The sequence below is a fragment of the Centruroides vittatus genome, unplaced genomic scaffold, assembly GCF_030686945.1.
Source record: "Centruroides vittatus isolate TY-2023 unplaced genomic scaffold, ASM3068694v2 contig_13, whole genome shotgun sequence".
Taxonomy (NCBI): domain Eukaryota; kingdom Metazoa; phylum Arthropoda; class Arachnida; order Scorpiones; family Buthidae; genus Centruroides; species Centruroides vittatus.
Window position 1 is genome coordinate 438,254 of NW_027120828.1, and position 12,453 is coordinate 450,706.

At 29.9% G+C, this 12,453-nt stretch overlaps 2 protein-coding genes across 2 annotated transcripts in view; one reads left to right on the forward strand and one right to left on the reverse strand.

Annotated features, from left to right (window-relative positions):
• LOC136989687 (uncharacterized) overlaps positions 1-3,301 on the reverse strand; it is a 39,523-nt gene extending 36,222 nt beyond the window's left edge. The window contains exon 1 of the mRNA XM_067287919.1: positions 3,164-3,301. The gene's annotated coding sequence lies outside the window, so the exon portion shown is untranslated. The remainder of the gene's footprint in view (positions 1-3,163) is intronic.
• The window catches only part of LOC136989547 (aconitate hydratase, mitochondrial-like), a 47,765-nt gene continuing 38,012 nt past the window's right edge, over positions 2,701-12,453 (forward strand). Inside the window, exon 1 of the mRNA XM_067287764.1 lies at positions 2,701-2,802. Within this exon, the coding sequence (XP_067143865.1) occupies positions 2,770-2,802 (33 nt within the window). The 5' untranslated portion in view covers positions 2,701-2,769. The remainder of the gene's footprint in view (positions 2,803-12,453) is intronic.

Sequence of the window (12,453 nt, forward strand, 5' to 3'; positions counted from 1 at the left end):
AGTAATAATTACCTCACTTCAAACAGTAAATGTGTGTAGTAATTAGAAAACATATTACATTAACTGCACAGAAAATTAATGAAATTGATGCTTAAAAGCTGATTGATGTGATTACATGCAGTGTAAGACTTATTGTTAAACTTTGTTTACTTACTGAATATTTATATCTCTCTGTGTACGTGTATGTAAATAAATTGAAGATACTAAATAAAAATACAGTAAGACCCCGCTTAATGCGTGCATTCCAAGATGTCAACGCGCTAAGCGAAACAGCGTTAAACGAGGTCATTTTATCATAGAGAAAATAGGGATAGGTGAACACGCGACCAAAAATAAACAGATTTAATTTTAAGTTATATTATTATGCGTATTAATATAAAATATGTTAAATAACACATAAACACATGCACACAGAAATGTTAAGTTTATTTTTTGTGATGAAGGTCGACTTTTCTGAAAATCGTTTTTTTTTTTTTTTTTTTTTGCAATAAAGTCGGGAAGTTTCATTTGTTGCTTTTTTTCTTTCTGTAAGCAAATGTCGGTAGCGGAAGATCGCATCCAAAACTCCCCATTTTGCTTTGCACTCCTTTCAAAATCTGGATTATTCGCTACAATTTGATCAACAATTTCGGTTACCGTTACCAAACTTTTACTAAAGAAATCTTGTAGAGAAATTTTTTGGATTCTTCGTTTTCAGAATCTCTATTTTCTAGTTCTACATGAATTCCTTGTTCTGCCAGTTCTTGAAGGCCGTTAGTAAGACTCTCATCAGAAACCTGCAAGAGCAAGAAGAATAGTTGAATGTGCTTTTGGCATCTGCGACTGGAAAATGGAGAATTTTAAATACATTTTTAAAAAACTAACGTATAAAATGCTATAAATATTGTAAAGGCTGTAACTCTGCTGCACAATGTGATAATAGATATTGAAGGTTGCAGGGAATCTCATGCCATAGAGACAGATTTTAGCTGTGGCCGTCAGCCATATTGTTTTCTTGTTTGTTTTTTTAGTTTATAAGTTACAAAAACATATACATTTATATATTCTTTCTTTCTTCTTCCTTCATTTCTACTTTATTTCTGTTCCTTTATCTCAACCGTTATTGCTGGAGGGGAAGGATTACCCCTTCTAAGAATTGAGGGTATTAGGACTTCCCCGAATTTGGGGAGAGCGAACAAAATAAAAGAAGGAACCCTGAGGGCTCAGCGTTAAAACGGGGGACACTTTTTGGGTTGGACCTCGAGAAAGACAGACGTCAGAAGCAGCGCTCCAGACTCGAAAGAGGGTGAAAGAGAGGAGACTGCAGTCAACGAGACAGAGAACCTGAGAAGACCAGGGAGAGAAATAGATACGAGGATTCAGACATAGAACCGCTCGTTTATTAGAGAAAGAGAAAGAATAACGATTGTGAGGACGAGAATCGGGGATACTATAGATTATCACCTATGGAATTTCGGGTCTTTGAGTATATATCTGAACTCGGGAAACAGAGACGAGTTCAACGATACCCTACTTTTGGACCGGAGACGAAAAATAATAAAGTTATCATACTTTTTTCCAGCGATCGCGCGATGATAGGGAGTCGCGTCGCTCTCTCCGCTCTCGTATCGCGTGTTTAACCCTACTGGAGATGACCGTAGTCCGACGTCATGGTTTGCAGACTTTACCGCAAGATGGCAGTACTAGCAACTATGGTGCCGTCTTCATGAGTGCATTAAAAAAGTATGGTAAGTGAAAAAGTATGATAACTTTTTTATTTTTCGTCTCCGGTCCAAAATAGGGTACCGTTGAACTCGTCTCGGTCCCCTGTATTTCAATATATAATCAAAGTCCTGAAATTCCATAGGGAGTAATCTATAGTACACCCCCGGGTACTTACTATTTTCTTTCCTATCGTTCCCTTGCTTTCCTAAGTCTATCCTTTTCTTTTCCTTATTATTTTAAGTTAGATGTAAGTTTAGTTTTAAATTAGTCATTAAGGTTATTCGTTTGTTCTTTGTTACGCGCGCGTGTGGAATCCACCTGTAAAAATAATAGGAGGCGACTCACTCCCCTGTAAAGATATAGAAGTGAAATTCTGTTGGGTTGGGATCCATGTATTAAAAGAACCGCGTTCGGAGGAAATAAAAAGGAAAATTCATAATGTGAATTATTATCTCTGCTTTGTTATTTGTAACCGTTACTCGCGGACCCATAAATATCTTCTTTCGAACAACCACATAGCAAAAGTAAATCAAAAATCTGACAAAAGCAAATAATGCAGCATCATTTTCAGCAAAAGTTATAAGAGATAAGTTTTGCCAATATTTTAACAGCCCAAATGGTTCTGTTCCATGGCAAGAGCAAGCTGTTAAGCGAGGCAAATTTTTACAATTTGTTTTGCTCATTATGCGAAATACTCGTTGTGAGAGGTGCTCGTTAAGCGAGGTTCCACTTTACTGTAAATAGATATAAATATTGGCTAGAAGCAGACTGTGTGAATATTGGCTAGAAACAAACAAACAAACAGATGTGGGTAAAACATTATTACATTTTTTTATAGGATTTATTATCGTTTACTTTTAGAAATGCTTTTATGTATTTTTTTCCGCTTTTATAAATAAAACGAAAAAATTGTAATAATCTTTTATATTTTTGCAAAATTAAGTTTTAATTTTATTTATGAAATTACAAATATTTAATGATTTTCATCGCTAGAGGGCTACGATAAAGTCTTCTTGTCTTTTAGGTCAAGGGGACGAGTTGTGAACCGGTAGAAGTGTTTAAAAAATGACTTCGTTTTTGGCAATTACGTCCAGAAAGGTAAAAGAATCGCGTAATAAGTGAATTCTAAATAACAAAGATTATCACCGTAATTAAAATTATCAAGTAAACTTTAAAGTAAAGTCAGGTGGACCAATTTAAAAAATTAAAGTTTTGCAGAGAAGCCAACTTTCTGTATTTAAACTTTAAAACAGTTTAATATACAGACTTTTTGTAAATGTTACTTTATATTACTGCAAAGTTCTTATATTTCTAACAGATAAAGATAACATTATTATTATTATTATTATTATTATTATTATTATTTATAAAGAAAGAAATTTATTAATTGAAATGCTTTAAACTTGGATTTTAAATAAACAATTCAGACTAGTGAAATATTAATTCATTAAATACATACAATGAAGCGCAATCCTATTTTATCTATAGTTATTGAGATGTTCTCAGTAGTATGTTTTTGCACATGTTAAAGTTCTATAAATATATATTTCTGTATCATAACTTTGAATGGATCTTTATATATAAAGAAGTGAAAATTCATTCTTAATTATTGTATTTATGTAATAATTAAATTACTTTATTATTGTCTTGTTAAATTATTTATCATGTCAACATGTAATAAGCTATTCATTTTTTCCTTTAATTGTATTTATTCAATTAAGCAACAGCATAATTTAAATGTCATATGTTTTGATCTAAGAAAAGTAGAAAACCAGTTTTTATTATATCATAATTATTTAATGTTGACATTGACAAATCAGAATAAAATCATTATTAAATGATATGAAGGATGTATAAATTATTTGATTAAAAGATTCTTGTTTGTTCAGTTTAATAAATAAAAATTAAGTGAGATTATACACATAATATATATAAAAATTTAAAATACAGATAAAATTCTCTTTTGATGAAATAATTAAATATTTAATACTTTATTTACTTTTTAATTTTATCTTTATCATTAGTTTATATTAACAGAACTACATGTTTACATTTTTGATGTAATGTTTGTTGTTTTTGAATTTTTTGTTAATGAAAATTTACATTAAATAATTACTATTAAGTTTGTTTTTATCTACAAGTCAATGTTTAAAAATCATATAGCAACAGATCAGACATGCTAATTATATTACATATACACATACTGATTACAGGTATACCTTGAGTTACGTCGTTCTTGATTACACTTCGTTTGTCAAAAAAGTATATGGAAAAATAAAAATCAAGTTTGTCATTTTATTTGACTTTACATTCGTCCACCACAAATATTTGAAGTCGTAATATCGTTAGAAAAGCATTAAAAGCACACAAAATCATATTAAAATATGTACATTTATAGTAAATGTTAATATAATCATTATAAATTTTAGAGAACGAAACATTGAAAACATCTGTGTTTCTGTGTCGTCATCTTATTTAGCGGTCTTTAAGTGTTCATTATTGGTGTTTTCCACTGTAGTTTCGACTTACGTCATAACTACACAAGTAAACTTGACTTACGTTGCCTCTCTTGGAACCAATTACTGACGTAAGGCAAGGTGTACCTGTATTCGGTATTTATTTATAGATATGCTAGATACAGTAAAAATTTAATTAATTAAGAAATTTTATTGAATAATAATAACTTTATCAAGAACTAGCTAAACAATATATGATAGAATTATGTTTATGGAATAAACATCTTTTGAATTATGAAAATTTTATATACAATGTAATGAATTTCGGCAATTTTTTGCCTTAAATTTGCCAAAAAAAATTGCCAGTTATTTCAAAAACAAATTACACTTAGATATTTCAAACTATGACATTGATTGCTCATTATCAGTGAATATAATGAGAACGAATGTTCAGTGTCAACTGCAACTAAAGTAGCTTATTCTCTATTAACGTTATCACTTAAATTCATATCAAAAGAAGCAAATTTGATAAGACCAGGATTGCTTGATTAAACTTTTTCCAATTTTTGAGAAAATATAGGATAATCAGAAACAATTTCTTTTGCATTTTCAATTAGTTCGGCTTGTTTAGTTACACTGAGTCCTTGTTCTTCCATTGAAATTATATTAACTTGAGAGATTATGGAGATCAAATAATTCTTTCTTGAGGTTAACTTTCTTCTCTTGCAATAGTTTCACCAAAACATTTCTAGCATTTGAATGAGATTTTTGTTTATAGTTCAAAATGTGTTCAAAATATATAGTGCTCAACAGTATCAAAATTATTGACATAGTACTTTGCAGCATTTAACCAAGACCCCCAGCAAGTAACAATTGGTACTGGAGAAAGATTACTAACTCCAATTGCATTCTTAAAATCATTTTGTCTTTCTCTTGACTTTACAAAAAATTTCTTCATTTCTGATTTAAGCAGATTTGTTAATCTGTACTCATTCTGAATCCTAAATGCAACGTTATGTAAGGCGTGAGTGAGACACGTGACATGATGTACATTTGGAAAAATCAATGAATTTTTCTTAATCTCACTTATTGCCTTCATCATGTATTTTACTCAATCTGTCACTATTAACTTCAGTTTTGAATATAGGTACTCCTCACTTTACAACCGAGTTTCCGTTCCGAAGACTACGTCATTAAGCGAACTGGTCGATAAGTGAGGAGCTTGCATTGGGAATATAGGATCGTTGTAAAATTATACAAATTATGCAACAAACTTCAAATTTATTCATAAAAAGACTTTTATAGAACGCTATTAGCCTATTATAGTACGCTTAGTGCGCATGTCACCATCTGCCACTGATCGACACTCAAGCTGAGAAAGGGGATTCCCTGAATTGCAAATCGAAACTTGATTGGTTGTAAGTGTGAGTGGTCATTAAGCAGATAGGTCGTAAAGTGAGGAGTACCTGTATTTTAAATCATTTGGCCATAATTTTCTAGACACATTGAGTATGCATTCTTATATTATAATGTTAACTGTTTGTTATAATGTTAAATGTCACATCAATTAATATTGATTTTGCTTTCTCGGCATTAAATTTTCCTACAAGCACATTGACCACTTTATGTTGCACTTTGTCACTAGTTTCATCAACAATGAAATAGACATCATGTCCATTAATTTCGTCCTTAATTTTTTCTGTTACTGAGTTGAAGATAGTTTTTTGATATGCCCACAGTGCTAAAAAAAATAAATAATGCAATGAGACTTCAAATAAAATCATATTTCAGCTAAATTATGAGCCCAATCGCAAACAGCAGTATCAATTTCAATAAAATAAACGTTTTGTTAAAAAAACTAATTACAATAAAAAAAATACATGGAACACAATCTCAGTTTTTCGTTATTTAATTTTTCAAGCGGAATATCTGCACTTGTGAATACTTCAACCATTTCTTTATCAAAATCGCTTCCATTTTCAAACAACAGTATTATGTTTCTTGTGTTTTGCACTGTTGCATTGTTCCAAAAGTTGTTTCTTAATTGTATCATATTCATAGTTGACATGTGTAGAGCACTTAACACAGTGAAATACAGTCAAACCTGTTTTTATGCGCTCTTTTTATGTGCGATTTTTATTTGTGCGATTTTTTTAATGCGAATTTTTAATTTGTGCGGTTTTTTTTGTGCGATTTTTTATTTGTGCGGTATAGTTGGCGACTAGTCTCGTGCGATTCGTCATGTCTCACGTTGACTTATTATAGCTAAATAAACTTATTATAGCATAAATGCACTTATTATAGTAATATTATTGCATGAATATGCGAAAAATGAAATAATTTACTTTTTAAGTCAACAAAACACCACCTGGACAAAAATATGTAAAACAGAGGATAGACCAGACGATGCAGTCAAGTGCTGACATCTGTTGTCAATAAATTCTATTTCGTACGGTTTTGAGTTATTTTTCTATGTGAGACTTTTTTTTATGCGGTCCCTGTTGACCGCATTAAAAAATTATTTTTTAAATTGTGTTGCGAAAACTATTATTTACAACCATTCGTGAAGTTTCGTGAGATTTTTTTTAATGCGGTCCCTATCCCCCGCATAAAAACAGGTTTGCAAACTAAGTACATGCTTAAGACATCATGGAAAACGGTTACCAAAGACATTTTTCATTGCTTGATTACCATCGACCATATGGTGAGAAACTGCGAACGGTGCAGTTGAACTACAGTCCACAATGAGGGGCCTCATAATAGAAAAAATTAAAGTACAGTCAAACCTGTTTTTATGCGCTCTTTTTATGTGCGATTTTTTAATGCGAATTTTTAATTTGTGCGGTTTTTTTTGTGCGATTTTTTATTTGTGCGGTGTAGTTGGCGACTAGTCTCGTGCGATTCGTCATGTCTCACGTTGACTTATTATAGCTAAATAAACTTATTATAGCATAAATGCACTTATTATAGTAATATTATTGAATGAATATGCGAAAAATGAAATAATTTACTTTTTAAGTCAACAAAACACCACCTGGACAAAAATATGTAAAACAGACGATAGACCAGACGATGCAGTCAAGTGCTGACATCTGTTGTCAATAAATTCTATTTCGTACGGTTTTGAGTTATTTTCTATGTGAGACTTTTTTTATGCGGTCCCTGTTGACCGCATAAAAAATTATTTTTTAATTGTGTTACGAAAACTATTATTTACAGCCATTCGTGAAGTTTCGTGAGATTTTTTTTAATGCGTTTTTTTTAATGCGGTCCCTATCCCCCGCATAAAAACAGGTTTGACTGTATATTACTGCCTAATTCCTCAATCACAGAATCAATTTTAAACTCAATTGACTGTTTTCTAGACATTTTTGCACAAAACACATGGAAAACTGATGATTTCACCACCTATTGCCAAATTCGCCAGTTAGGGTGAAAATTGGCGATTTTCACCAAAAAAAACTGAGTCATATTGAGACTGGATTTTTAAATTAGTACTAATTGAAAGATGCTCATTCCAGGCGAATATAGCTGGGAAATTTGCCAAAAGTGAAAATTTTCAGCTCTAGTAATGAATTATTAAATATTTTAATCTTTGCGTTATCACATTTAATATATGAATTACAATAAGGTGACCAATTGTCCTCCTTTTGTAAGTTATGCCCTCCCTCGAAAAGTGTTCTCCTATTTGTCCTCCTTTTCAATATTTGAAGACTAATCTGTAAATCTCCATATTCAATCGATGCCCAGCTGATCTATTGTATGTGATGTGATATGACATGACATGTTTGTATTTGTCATGACAATTCATCAAGACTCGGTACAGTGCAGCGAGACATGATTATGAGACGCATGTGCTCCGCACAGGAGACCTTGAGAAAAAGAGCGCTGTGCACAAGTGGCTTTGCTTATTTCTTACTGAAACACAACACGGTACATACGTATGCAGTAGAGATTATTATAGTGTATTATTGTTTGAATAAAATATTTCTAAATATTCTTTTTATTTACGATTTTTTTTTCAATTTATTTGTGTCTTCCTTTTCATTGTAAAAAAGTTGGTCGTCATAATTACAATTAACATCTAATATTTATTTTAATTTTATATTAGTGTAAAAGTTTAAATTTTTATGTTGTGTATACATGTATATTGTGAATATTTAAATATTCTGTATACTGAATAAATTTTAATTTGAAAAAATTTATTTAAGAAAGACTTAAAGACCAGATATGGAAACCTTAGGGCTTCCTACTCCTATGGTTTTCATATCTGGTTTCGTCTTTCTTCTATCTAACTCCATTCTTGAGATTAAGGAAAGATGGAAGGATGGACAACAGTGGGAATTTACAGGTCTACAATTTTTTCAAATTGCAGTTCAATTATCTGAAAAAGAAACAACTCAAAAATATCAAAATTCTTAGAGCTTTATCAGAGAAGAATGAATTTAATTTAACATTTAATTAAATAAATAATTTTGCAATATCTACCAATTTAGATCACATTTTCTATTAAAAATATTTAGATATAAATTTTACAGATTATAAAAATATATGTAGTTAAAATATTTTGAAGAATTTATTTTTCCTTCTAAATATTTGTCATTAGATGATCTACTTTTCTGAAAATATATTCTAAATCATTTTGAAAACATTTTTATATTTTAAAACTATTAGCTTAAAAGCATATAGAATGGACAAATTAGCCTAATTTTATTAATGCTAATTTAATCATGATCACAGTTAGAATATAATGGTATTTGAAATGTATTTTTTTTTTTTTTAATTAAATTTGAAAAACTGTTTTAGATTATTTTAATACATTTTATGAATATTTTAAAGCAATGAAAAGTGATAGTCTATAGACTTGCTGCAGTTTGAAAGCCATTTGCTGCCGTTCTAAGGCATGTTTCCCAGAAATGGTATAAAATAATACCATGGTTTTTAGGAAGAAAAACATTGATATTGATATTGATTGTAATAGTCATTATTACATTGAACTGCCATATTATACTGTTATGCTAGAATCTTGGTACTTGAATATAATAATATAAAAATAAGGGGGCGTACCTGTCTCTTGACGCTGCTGGTGAAAATTTTTTCCCACTTCATCTGTGATAAATTTTTTTGAATTAAATAATTGATTTAATCAAATTTGACTTTGAAAAGGAACTAATAATTATAGGACTATAAACTTAATAATAAGTTTAGTACTAATGGCAATGCAACGTTCTCCAGTTAAACGTGGAAGACCACCGCTCACCAGAACCAAATCAGCAGGTAAACGTAATGACGATATTGCAACAAGTTCCCGATTAATTACTGACTACAAATTACAACCGGATAAAAATTTACAAGACACTAATATGGAGGCTAAGAAAACTAAAGAAATATCAGACCAACGTAATACTCAAGACGATTCAGGTGAGCCAAATGTAATTGATTCTTTACTAAATAACCCGGATGAGTTATTGGACACTTCATCTGCCATTTTATGGAATAAGATATCTAATCTAATAAAAACATCTAATGATAAGCTATTTAAGCAAATAAAAGACTTTAAGGAGGAATTAAACTTAATTTATGAAAATTTAAACGAAGCTAAGGAAAAACAAGCAGAACTGGAGGAACAAATTACGAATTTACGACAACAAATAAATATTATGCAAAATGAGAAGGACCTTACAAATTATAGACTAGATTCTTTAGTTAATGACAATAATCGTAGTAGTAATATAATATATAACCATCCTAATTCGAAACCTGTTTCTAAAGAAGGAATTTATAACTTCATTATCTCCTTTTTGGAAATTTGTGATATAATTCAAGAGGACATTTTAGATGTGATTCAGTTAACAAAACCACCAAAAATTACTACTAAAGTAACTTTTAAAAGTATTCAACTTCGTAATCGAATCTTTTCTGCTTTTATTCGGAAAAAAATGCAAAATCAGTTAGAAGATTGGAGAGATTCTCAAATATCCCCAGATCTTAATAAAAATACAAGAATAAGACGAAAAAATCTACTTCCAGTGTTACACGAAATACGGAAACAGAATGCACAAGCTAAACTGCATAATGATATTTTAATATCAGGACCCGAGAAAATTACTTATAACATCAATCGGAAAAGTCTGGTATATGTTGATACTTTTTTACCTTACCATAAAACGACAGTTTCAGGAAGTTGACACAAATCAAAAGCAAACCCAAAGTTTGAATAAACCTAATAATAATTGTTCTTTTGATATACTAAATTGGAATTGTCAAGATCTAAAAAATAAAACTTCAGTTATTAATTCTTTGCATATTAGATATAATCCGGCTATTATTGGAATAACGGAAACTTGGATAACAATGGAAAAATTTTATACTACAAATTTCTCGAAAAAATTTTTGATTGAATCTTCACTTGCAAGTAAACCAGTTGGCCCCGGAAGACCAAGCGGTGGCTTGTGTTTATTGATGGAAAGGGAATACTGCAAAATAATTCAAGTTAATAAATCAAGAAACTATATATTACTTCTCATCACAATAATTGGAAATAAAGAATTAAATAAGAACAATCAAATAATGATGATATTATTAACTTATATTCCTCCCGGGGATGTAAATACTCTAAACGAAATCTTTAAAGTTATAGAATCATGGCTCTATATAACTCCATATATTATTATATTGGGTGATTTCAATTCTCGAATTGGTGAGGAAATGGATTCCAGATATAAGGGACCAAATTATTTAATTAATAATAATCTAGTATCAAAGGATAAACAGGTTAATAATTTGGGGAAAAAGCTGCTAAACTTCATAAAAGAAAATAAACTCTATATATTGAATGGTCGTATTAAGCCCGATTATCCTGCAGAATATACTTGTTTAACTCATTTGGGGAAATCAACAATTGACTTTACGATATGTTCTGAACTACTACTGGATTATTGTACGGGAATTTACGACAACATTAATGGATGCATCAGATCATTTCCCCATAATAACCAAATTTCGAATATCCTCAACAAAAGGAACTAATAAGCAAAGTATAAATAGTTCAAAAATAAAATATAAATTCTCAAAATATCGGAGGGAGATTGACAACCGACTTAAAGCAATTCCAGAAATTACAAGTACTAATAGTGAAAAAATATATAGTTTAATAATAGCTATATTAAACGAATACAAATACATAAACAAAAATACTAGACCTAAGCAAGGATGGTTTGATTCAGATTGTTATAAAATGAAATTAACAAAACAAGTAGCATTGAAAAAATTCAGGAAAAACTCAACAGTATTCAACTTCAACAGTTATAAAAAAACTAAACGAATGTATAATAATCTTCTTAAAACTAAAAAATTAAATTATTTTCGGAAAATAGAACAAAACCTAATTAAAAATAACAATAATGGCAGCATATTCTGGAATACAATACGAAGATTTCGACCTAAATCATACTTAAATGGAAATACTGCTAAAATAGACTTTAATACCTGGAAACAATTCTATAATAGATTTCCACAAATTAATATGGAAATACCGCTAAACACAAGTATAGAAGTTTATAATGATATCTTGGATTCTGACTTTACAATAACTGAGTTGGAGAGTGTTATTGGGAAATCAAAAAGCAAGACAACACCAGGATGTGATAATATTCCTATTGATTTCTTAAAGATATTATCAACTAGTTCTAGAATAATAATACTAAATTTATTTAATAGTATGTACAAATCTGCGTATTTTCCTGAATCCTGGAATTCAGCCATTATAACAATGATATATAAAAAGGGTGATCCGTTCTCTCCCAGCAACTATAGACCCAATATAATAATATTTGATATTTCTATGCTCTAGGTTAAAAACTACTAACTTGAAAATTCACATTAAGCTATTTAATTCAACAATTGTTTCAATAATATATTATGCAAGCCCAATATGGAGTTTAGATTATATATATAAATTAGAAATTCTTCATGTTTATTACTTACGGAAACTATTTCAATTGGAGAGAACAGTTCCAGGTTACGCTGTGAGGCTAGAAGTAAATAGAATTTGGTTTTTTCCTTTTGTTTTAAAACGTATAATTAAATTTTATTACAGAATTAAATTTAAAAACGATAGTACAATAACATATCTTCACCATCAAAATATTATTCATAGTAAAGATCATAAATTCAAACAATTATGGCAATACAAACTAAATTATATTTTAAATAGTTTTGGTACATCAATACTATTGTTTAATGATAATATCAATGATTGGAAAATTGGCTACTCTCTCTTGATAGAATCTGC